The sequence below is a fragment of the Trichomonas vaginalis genome, chromosome II, assembly GCF_026262505.1.
Source record: "Trichomonas vaginalis G3 chromosome II, whole genome shotgun sequence".
Lineage (NCBI taxonomy): Eukaryota > Parabasalia > Trichomonadida > Trichomonadidae > Trichomonas > Trichomonas vaginalis.
Genome location: NC_067204.1, coordinates 2,604,641 through 2,615,472, shown reverse-complemented (window position 1 = coordinate 2,615,472; position 10,832 = coordinate 2,604,641). Strand labels below are relative to the sequence as shown.

At 33.8% G+C, this 10,832-nt stretch overlaps 5 protein-coding genes across 5 annotated transcripts; 2 read left to right on the top strand and 3 right to left on the bottom strand.

The window, feature by feature from the left end:
• Positions 1-43: 43 nt before the first annotated feature.
• TVAGG3_0473380 (enkurin domain-containing protein 1 family) lies at positions 44-625 on the top strand (the record flags this gene model as incomplete). Its single annotated transcript, XM_001308072.1, has 1 exon — positions 44-625. The coding sequence occupies one exon, from the start codon at positions 44-46 to the stop codon at positions 623-625; it is 582 nt and encodes a 193-aa protein (XP_001308073.1).
• Positions 626-1,106: 481 nt separating this feature from the next.
• Positions 1,107-3,911, bottom strand: TVAGG3_0473370 (protein ubiquitination; the record flags this gene model as incomplete). Its single annotated transcript, XM_001308071.1, has 1 exon — positions 1,107-3,911. One exon carries the CDS (start codon positions 3,909-3,911, stop codon positions 1,107-1,109), a length of 2,805 nt encoding a protein of 934 aa, XP_001308072.1.
• Positions 3,912-4,091: 180 nt separating this feature from the next.
• TVAGG3_0473360 (uncharacterized protein) lies at positions 4,092-5,185 on the bottom strand (the record flags this gene model as incomplete). Its single annotated transcript, XM_001308070.2, has 1 exon — positions 4,424-5,083. The coding sequence occupies one exon, from the start codon at positions 5,081-5,083 to the stop codon at positions 4,424-4,426; it is 660 nt and encodes a 219-aa protein (XP_001308071.1).
• Positions 5,186-5,554: 369 nt separating this feature from the next.
• Positions 5,555-6,580, bottom strand: TVAGG3_0473350 (ubiquitinyl hydrolase protein; the record flags this gene model as incomplete). The annotated part of the gene is made up of 1 exon (XM_001308069.1): positions 5,576-6,580. One exon carries the CDS (start codon positions 6,578-6,580, stop codon positions 5,576-5,578), a length of 1,005 nt encoding a protein of 334 aa, XP_001308070.1.
• A 1,022-nt stretch (positions 6,581-7,602) lies between these two features.
• On the top strand, positions 7,603-10,366 carry TVAGG3_0473340 (SCA1 complex scaffold protein SCAA family; the record flags this gene model as incomplete). Its single annotated transcript, XM_001308068.1, has 1 exon — positions 7,617-10,313. The coding sequence occupies one exon, from the start codon at positions 7,617-7,619 to the stop codon at positions 10,311-10,313; it is 2,697 nt and encodes an 898-aa protein (XP_001308069.1).
• Between the last annotated feature and the right edge of the window lie 466 nt (positions 10,367-10,832).

Genomic DNA, 10,832 nt, shown 5'->3' with positions numbered 1-10,832 from the left:
GAAAAATAATTGAATGGTGTACGTTTAAAAAATAATCGTTCAAATGGAAGCAAAATTAAGATATAGAAGTCAACTGAGTTCTAATGGTGCATCTGCATGTTTATATCAAGAAAAGAAGGTAGCAAAGAAACCAAAGGCTAAAGTTACTCCACAGCCAAAGAAAATTGAAGAACCCAAAGAGGAGGAACCTCCAAAGCCTTCGCCAAAACCAAAACCTAAACCAAGAATTGACTTTATTCAGCGTAATATTGACGAAGCGGCCGAAACAAAATCTCGCGCACATGTTCCGAAACCAAAAGGTAAAGTCATTGAACCTGATCATCTTCCAGGCGAAATTCCATCTTATATGGATCAAGTAAGAGAGGAATTACACAGTGAATCTCATCAATCAGCAACAATTAAATGTCCTAAGGGAACTCGTGTCATGACTGAAGAAGAAAAAGCAATTGCAATCGAGAACTTGAAGGCTGAAAAGCAAGAAATTGAAACAAGATTAGGAAAAGCTCCATTGCATATTGAAAGTCCACAATTATTAAGAAATAAGAAATTACTCGAACAACAACTTGTTGAAATCGATCAATCTCTTGCTCAATTATCAAAGAAATACGTTTTTGTTCCTATTTAATATATGTTCTGTTATTTCGATGTTAATTTAAATTTGAATTTTCAATCATTTATAGCGTATACTAACTAGCTACATTCGATACTAATTTTGAATCTATACATGAAGAAATCATACTTTTTTTAATTATTTGCGAATGTCATATTATGAATCATGATATTCTTTTGGTTATCGTGCCTAAATCACCTCATAGTGCATTTCTATACAGGAAACGCATTTGTTTCCTATTGAAATCAAAATATAAAATTTTAATTTTCTGTTTTGTAAACGAAATCAGTTATCATTGTTTTAAGGAGTCAAAGGAAGATAGTTGTGATATAGTTTCAAACAATAAAATGTTAATTTTTACAAAAATATTTTTTATTCAATATTTAAAAAAATAACAAGAATAAAAAACGAGATAATCCATATAAACAAATAAATAACAAAAATTCTCTATAATTTTTTTTTGAAAGAAATACATGGTAAATATAAGTTTTTGTGTCTATTCAAAGATGTTTTTGATAAAATTTGAGTCGAAACCGATCTGATTCAAAGTCATTGTGAGCATCTTGCTTGCTGGATCCGATTTTGACAATCTAACACCTTGGTTATACATGAATCTTGTTAAAAACCTATTTCTGTCTGTAATTGCCAACTTTAAGTGCTCTTCTTCAAATTCCATGCCATTTGCAACGAGTCTTGAGAAGAAATAGAGAGAATCTGGTGTCTGGAAGATCTTGGTTATCTGGTTGAGGTTTTTAAGCTTGGCTCCAGCGTCAACTAAGAAACATGCGAAAATATAATTTGATCTGTCGAAAGCCAAGTAAATTAGAGATTCGTTTACCTCGGCACCATGATCTACAAGCATGTGAAAGACTTCTCGTGTTGGAGTATTCTTCTTTTGAAGCATAAATTCGAAAACTCCTAATAATTCATCGGATTTCTTCATCACAGCCTTTCTTGATGGATCAAAACCATTCTCCATGATATATTCTAATATGTTTGGCTTCAAATATTGCGCTACATCCCCAACAACTTCAAATGTTTCATCTGAATCGAAAGAAACTCCTTTTTCATGGGCCATCTTAAGGAGATCCAGTGATCCAACAAATAACAAAGCATAAATAATGTCTTCTCTTGTCTCTATTTTGTCTAATCGCTTCAATAATGTTTTTAAAAAGTATAAAGACAATTCTGGGGCCAATCTATCGCGGAAAGAAAAAAACACGGAAGGGAAACTGTTTCCTCTAAAAAATGGACGAGTTTGTGGAGGGTTTGAAGGAATTATTGGTGGATCAAAGGTCAGAAAATAGTCGAAATAGCGTTTGGAGTAGTTATAAACGCATCTTGCAAGTAGATCGTATTTGACAATGAGTTCTTTCGTTGGTTTTGCGTATTTTTCGACTAAATGGAATAATTCTTCGGAATTTATGGGAATTGCAAGTCCTAAATTACAGCAGCGCTCTGAAATAAATTGTGCTCCGTGTTGAAGTAGTTTTTCTATTGTAATTAATAAATAATTTTTTTCATCTTCTTCAACCGTTCGTGGGGGAGCTCCAATAGTAGACGGATAATATCTAGCGAGTGCTTTTGTGCAGCTGTATAATGGAAGCATTGGGCACGTGCTTTCCTCTACCTGATTTGAGTCTAATTTCACGTTGTTTAAGTCAATGTCAAGTGATAAAATCTTATCGAGAAGAGAATCCTTATGCTTATTGATTGCTGCGGAAATTATGTTCTCCACGAGAAGATTATTTGGACATATCGCGGCACCTTTTGCAAAACAGATTTCTATCATTTCCAGGTTATGTGTCTTAATTGCAAAATATCCTGCTGCTGATTGGCCGTTCTGATCTGGCTTGTCTCCGCCATTTTCCAACATAAAATTGAACATCATCATAGAAGCTTCTTTTAAGTTGGTCGGCTTCAATTTCGGAATTTCTTGGTTGTATTTTATACTACTGAAATCGTATTTGTACTCGTCAATAAAGAATTGTAGAATCTGCTTCATTCCAAGGGCAAAAGCGTAATCTATGCACACTCCAAACTTCGTGGAGCCTGCCTGATCTGTAAGTTGGGTGAATAAATACATCTTTTCTATTGTATTTGCAAATCTGAAAAAGTCTGGAATACTGAACGATCCCATTAGGTTGAAACCTATTGAACTCATATATTTGAGCATATCGCATGAACAATTAATAATGCAATCTGATATTATTTCTGGAGAAAAATCTGATGTCGTAAAAAAACCTTTTTCGAAGAAAAAACGGAAGATATCTGTATAGTTATTGCAGCAGGCAATTAAATAGAGTGGATTATCAGGGTTGTTCGTTGGATATTGAGCTCCATGCTTGATTAAATACTTCACAACGGGATAACGACCCTTCAATACCGCTGCCATTAAGGGGGTAACACCGTCTGAAGTCTTAATGTCCAAATCTACGCCAAGGTTATAGAAATATTTCACGATATCAAGGTGTCCGCCACCGGCTGATTCGACCAAAGGGGTATATTTCCTCTTTAGGTATTTGTAGATCGCGTTTTTGTTGACTAAAAGCTTGACAACGGAAAGATACCCGTTTTGTGCTGCTAAAACTATGGATGAATAGCCTTCCAGGGACGTTTTATTAACGTCTACGTTCTTGTCAATGAGAAACTCAACGATGTTCAAATGCCCGCCCATGCATGCGTACATTAAAGGAGTATATCCGTCTTCATCAGTAACTTCGAGTTCGCATCCTTGATCGTATAAAAATTCAACTACTGGGAGATGTCCGTTGTAGCATGCGAAATGTATTGCTTGTTTCAATTTAAAACCAGTTTCATTCAAATTTCGGTTTTTAGACCAAAAGTATCTGATCGCATCAACTTGTCCATACTGTGCCGCGTAGTGAATTGGATAGTTTTTATTGGTATCTGGTTCGTCTTGATCTAAGATACGAATTATCTCCAATTTTCCGCCTGCTGCTGCGAAATGGGATGGAGTTCGTTTCTCATTATCTTTTTCATACACGTTTGCATTGAGTGCGATTAATGCTGACACGCATTCAACAGATCCAAAAAATGCAGCAACGGAAATTATAGGAGGTAATGATTTTAATATTGAAGGTATTTCGCATGATGTGATTTCGAATCCGTCGTTAATCTGTCCTGTATCCGAAAAAATTGAATATAATTCTTGAGGATTGTCTTCAATAATAACATTTAATAGCTGTAAACTAGTGGAATCTGGCATGTGATTACGTTTAAATTGCTTAATACTGAATAAAGCTCCGTTTTTGCTATATATTTGCGCGAGCTTCGACATTCCCCCTCTGATTTCGAATCACTTTTTGTCTCCCCCTATTTTAATTATTTTATTTCTCTTTAGATTTTTCACATCTATTGCTTCTTAATTAATGGGAGTTTTAGTCAAAATTTTATCAGAATCGAACAAAAAAAATCTGGCAAAGAAATTTTGATTTTTTATCAGTATTTATACAGGATAGTTTGTTTATATATTATTTACAAGAAAATATCGTTGATGTCATTCTATTGTCTTTGATGATTTTACAGATATTATTAAGCCAATCAGCTAGTATATTGTAGAAATCATCGTAATTAGCTTCTTCGTAAATCATCCTTGCAAAATCCTTTTGACAAGGAGATATTATTCAATTAGTTCAATAATTGGATTGATTTAACAGTATATTTATTACATAGTTAAATTGTTATGCATTACAGGATGCTTCCCAGATAACTATATTTCTTTGCAGTAAATATTTCTATTGTGAAAGCGACATAATACATAAATGGGGCGAATTTGTTAATTTTTGATCTCTATTCGGATTCGTAGATTTCTATTGAGCAGCAAAACAATTGAATCAAATCATGAATTAGGAAATCTATATTCGGAGCGTTTGAGTTTGTAACTTGTATTCTTAAAAGTCCCCTAACTCTACCACAAACTGCAAAACAGTTTACGATATTAGTTTGAATGTCATATTTTTTAATTAAAACTTTTGATAGATTAAAAGCTCGTTTCTTTTGCTGTTCCAAGTAGCTATGGAGTAATCCATTGTGGTCAATAGCAATAATCTGAAAAGAAGTTTCGATTTTTTCGGGTGATGATAAATTTTGAATAATTTTTCCACTTTGAACGTATTTTCCTCCTCTAACTATTACAAAATCTGAATCACGTTGCATACAATCGAATAAACAAAGAGCATTAACAATTTCGTTTTCAATTTGAACTTTATAATGCTCAATCGTTTTCTTTGTAATGGTAATTGGATTATATATTTGGGTTTCCCTCTTAGTTTCAATGTTAGTTTCTGAAACTTCTCTATAAAATTCTAAGTTGTTATTTTTATTTTCTCCCGGAGTATAAGATTCTTCAGGATCTAACTCAATCTGCTCAATTATATCAGCAGGAAGAATATCTTCAATAGTTCTGTCATAACAATATTTGGGTGGGCAAAAATATCGAAGATTCTTCATAACAAATGATAAAACTTTGGATATATTTTCACGAAATTTTATAGTGGTATATACCAACTCTCATAAGACATAATGAAATCTTGTGAATATTCTTAATCTTTTATAATGGGGTTGTTTGATGTGATTATTTAACACAATATACTATATTATGAGTATATTTGCAATGCACACAATTGACTACTGTTAATTTGAATCCAATAGAATTAAAATGGAAGAAATAATAGCTGTTAAGATTAAAATATAGATGTAAACTCCCTTTATTGCTGTTTATGTATATTATCACTTAGTCATTTTAGATTAGACGAAATTTTAAAACTATATCATGGGAAAGAAACGAATTATTCATTATAAGACATGATTACGTGATATATAGAAGTGTTCTATATATACGAACAGCAATCTCGCCATTGTCATTCTGTCGTTTTATGTGATGGAGAAAAAAAAATGAGAGAATTTCGAAAAAAAAGATACAAACAAGTGATTTTATTATAATTATTCATTTTCAATGAAATCATAAAACAATAAGTAAGCAGAAGTAAATGACTGTCCTGGTACTTTTCCTCTTGTGAAGTACTCTTCAACCTCTACTTCGCTCATTAAAATGAGATTTGCATCATTCGCCAAAACCCATTTTTCATCGACTCTGAGAAGGGCAACAAAATGTCCTGATTCCAAGCTTTCGCCTATATGAACGATGACAGAAGATAGTTTGTAGTGTCTATCGCAGAAAACTAATGAACTTGGAAATGGAATGACATTTTTAAGTTTTTTAAGCTGTTGATTTACTTTATCGTATTCAAATCTTTGTATTTGGAATACTAATACATTTGGGATCTCTGGATATGTAGTCATTACTCTTTTTTCTTGAGAAATTTTGCAAATAGTGCATTCACGTTTTCCTGCACCAGAAAGATATTCTGGAGATTGTAATGCTCTCAAACGATCTGTTAGACTAGTTTTATTTTTGATTCCAAGGAAAAATGTAACGAATGATTCAGAAGAATTGCTTTCAGCTCCACAGCATAAGCATTGTGAGCAAGATTCACTTCTAGCGTGTGAAAGTGAGCTGAATAATGGAATATTAAGTTTGTAAGTTGAATTAAATTTATTAATTTGATTATCAAAATTGTCTAGGAGCGCAACATAAAGCTCATGTGCATCTGATTGACGTCCTCTTGTAAATCCTATACCAGCTTTTATTAAATTTTCATGAAACAGCTTTGGAGAAATAACGTGCGTTTGTTCTTTTTGACTTTTTCTCATTCTATATATACAGAGAAGGTTATATAGAAGTGAATCTTTATCTTCATCTGATAAATCGATGTTTTTGAGTGTAGTGTGAAGATTTTCAAAAAATAAAATGAAATATTTTGAGTTTAATATGGCTTGAAGGACACTATTCATGTAGCAACTGTTTCCAAGGTTCGAGAACGAGATAAATTTTTGTGATTCTGGAAAAGCTCCATCAAAAGGAAGACAACTTTGTTGCCCACCCATTTTTTTTATTTCACCATTTGAACAAAATCAAGTTTTTATATAAAAAAGATATATAACTAAGGATGTTATTTAAATTTTTCCATGAAATTTATGGTTCCATCCAATCGTAAATCAATTCAAAATTAGAACTTTAGCGATAGTTGAATATGACTTAAATTCTAATTGGACTATATGTATTTATGTAAATTCTCCAACAAAATAAGAAAAAGGAGAAATCAATTGATAAATTTCACAGACAATAGAAATGAATGAACTGAAATTGGAATTCAATGATAGAGATTAGTATCATCTTGATTTTGAATCTTGAAAATGAAACAATTTCTGAAATTCAGATTCATTTTATCTCCATTTCGAATAATAAGGTTACAACAATAATGTAATCATGTTAAATAAGATAAAGAGCGATAATTTGCATAATTCCGATCTTTGATTGAAATAAAATATTTTTATTGCTTCCCATCAAAAATTGAATGCAACATTATAAAAAGTTTTGAAATCCGAATTGTAACGATATTATAATTTAGTATGAAAAGTATATTTAAAAAGAAATTTGGGAAAATGATGTTTTCAAATAGGCCGTTGTCAAATATTCAAAAATATAGTCATGATTTTATTTCGGTTATTTTCTTCGACTAATTATAAGCTGACTAACAAAACAAGGTCATTAATTAAATTGTAAAGTCTTTTCAAAAATATAATTACATTAATATACCTGCAGATCTCCTTCTTTATCATATCCCCAGAGCAGTTTCTGATTCGGGCTGACAATTATTTTTTTCTCAAAAAGTGGATATTCTAAACAATATTATTTACCTTATGTTGGTTGATTTTAACAAAATGGGAATTATTTTTATAAATAGAAAATCATTCCGTTCAGTGGTTTCATATTGTTTGAGAATAAAAACCACCAAAATTGTGTAGCATTACAATTTCAACCTTATGATATGACAGATATTAGATTTGATAGTTAGAACATTTGTTAGTGTCGTATATTTTTTTTTAAAATACAACGATTATTTACTTCTAAATTTTTTTCATGGAAGAGGAATTTCCTACTCAGTTGAACGTGCCTTATCATTATCCAAAGCCATCACGTCAAATGACAAATGGATTTTCCCTGACCTCCGAGCCAGCTTTTTTTGACGAAAGAATGTATTTGTACGACAAATTTTACAAATTAATTAAACGTATTTCGTATGATGCAAACAAAAAAGGACCATATTCTTTCGAAAGTTATACGCCCAATGCCAAATATCCCGCATTCGGGCTTCTACGCTTTCCAGAATACAATCAATTTGATGGTCCAGTTGAATATCACAAAACAATCACAATATGGAAAGAAAAAGTCCTGAAATTTTGTACAGGTGTCCTTCTTCCCTCTCCGATTCTCTGCAAAACTTTCATTCCTTCCCGTCCATCAATTCTCGACCCTTCTACTCCTTATTACAGAAAATTCGATCCGAAGAAATATCCCCTCCAGCCAAAGAACATGATTTTCCTTCATGAAGCACTTTTAAGTGATAAACCGCCGAATTATTACGAAGTTTTCCCTCAGCAGTTTCCGAAACGCGATGAAGTAGTTCTTGCCGACCACCTTGTCAACAAGATGCAATGGCAGTCGCAAATGGTTGTCAAAGAACCTCTTACTTTGATTTATTCGAATTTTCAAGAATATCACGAAGCATTCAAGAACTGGATGAATCTCGTTACGCAAAGATTCTGTGTACAGCCACCAATTCCAGTCAGACAATTCAAAGATATCTTGAAAATGCCGAAATACGAACCAATGGTTTCGACGAAATTCAAAGTTGACCCACAAAAGCAGAAGGACATGATCAAGGATATGCCAGACTACTCATGGGTAAGCTCTGTGAAGCAAAAAGGGCTTCCTAGAGCTCCACACATTCCAAAAGTCCTGAAAATCAAATATATACCGATAGTAAAGACAGAATACGAAAACATTATCGTTTACGGTGTCATGAAAGAGACTTTCAAGCAAGATTTCATAGATTACGGTTTTGATACGAAAACCAAGTATTCCGAAGGTCCCGTTTACCCATTCACCTACTTGGTATACCATCAGAAGGACAAGGAATCCATCAGAGCCGGTCTGAAGAAAATTATCAAATCAATCCAGCCAAATGACCCGTATTCCATTCTTAAATTCCTTGATTACGAATTCAATTGGGATGTCCTGCGTCTGATCGTCTCTTCGAAGATAAAAGGCACCAAAATGCTCGAAGTTATACTTACTCCGCCAAATTTCGATCTTTTCAAGGTTATTCTCCTCTACTCTCAGAAATCCATCGACCACAGCTATCGATGCTCAATTCTCCTGAAGATTTTGATCTACCATTCGAAATTTACCAACATTTTGCCTGTTCTCTTCCAAAAAGAAAATATCCACTACCTCTACCAATTCACCAGGCTTATAATGCTCACTTGTGACTATAACATTCCCCTCCATCCAGTGTACGGAGACTCGGAAATCGCGATTTTGATTGCTCAAGCTCATTTCGCTTCCGATCTCATTGCTTCGTATATATTCCAGATTGACACGCAAGGTGAGCGCGATATCAATAATATTTGCCACAAAATTACTGCAGAAATTGCGAAATATTTCTCAATTCAAGAAAACAAAGAAAGATTATTTGAATCGCTTCGCTCGAATGAATTCACAGAAGAGTCGCGCTGCTACTGCACTCTTTCCATCATCTTTTCTGAGAGAATTATCGAAACATTATTTTCTCAAGACACAATCAACATTATTTTGTCGATTCTTCCTTACAAAGTTGGCAAATACTTCATCTACAACTGTGTTTACGCCAATACTTACAAAATGGCGCTACTTTTCATCAGATCAAGTTTATCCTTCAACCACAACAACTTAATCACCGTAGATCACAACACTGCCTACTTCCTCGGCTATTTCATCGATTGCTTACCTTCATTTATGTTCAGTTGCAAGGGATATTCTCCATTCGACCATGTCAACCGAATTTTACAGACCACCCTTAACGATCTCAACCAGAACTTGATCCCCTTCGTCTACTCCCTGGTCAAATTCATCTCCAATGTCAACAGTATGAAATTGGACTCAATTAACCTGTTCCAGGACTTGATTGGCTCCGCAATCTGCAGAATTGACGTCCAATACAACATGGAGAAGAACATTTCCTACAAGAACGTCCTCAAATTCCTTAAACCGATATCAAAGATCAAATTCTTCCCTCAGAAGTTCCTGGAAGCACCGGATTTGGTCCTCGCAGTCATGGATCAGCTCGAATCTCCAAATATGGTCACAATGCTCGGAAGTTGGGGAATTTTCAAGGCTGCGTGCGCTTCTCAAGACTTAATGCACTCAATACTGCTGATTGGAGGCGTGGACAAGAGGTTGCAGAAGCTCACGAGTTCAGAAAACCCTTATGTTATTTCCGAATTTTGCATTTTCATCAAAAACCTCGGAAAACACGATGCCAAGCTTCTTGATCTCCTTGAATCCCTCATCCAGCCATCGATGGGCAGATTTGCCTGCACAATCAAGAACATGGACTTCTTATTCGCTGATTACGCGAAGACAAAGAAGTCAATCAACGACATGCTGATGCAGGTTTACTCTGTCAACTCCAAGTTCTCTACTGATTTGACTCCGCACTTGATGTCCCTGCAAATGGACTTGAGAAGGTACATGAGAAGGTCAACATTCATTTTCAGGAACTCTGGATCGAATTAATGTATTTATTTGTATGCGATTTTTTTGTTATTATAATAAAATATTAAGGGTGCACCCGTATGTACGTTTATTTGAGAGGAGGAGGATTACCCTCTCAATTTTGAGGGATTCGTTAGTTTATTTTCTCGATGAATATGCAATAAAATTTGATTTTTACCTTATCAATATACTTCATATAATATACACATGTTCATGTAAAAACTTTTTTCCAAAATCCTCAGGAATTAAGGGTGCACCCGTATGTACGTTTATTTGAGAGTAGGAGGATTACCCTCTCAATTTTGAGGGATTCGTTAGTTTATTTTCTCGATGAATATGCAATAAAATTTGATTTTTACCTTATCAATATACTTCATATAATATACACATGTTCATGTAAAAACTTTTTTCCAAAATCCTCAGGAATTAAGGGTGCACCCGTATGTACGTTTATTTGAGAGTAGGAGGATTACCCTCTCAATTTTGAGGGATTCGTTAGTTTATTTTCTCGATGAATATGCAATAAAATTTGATTTTTAC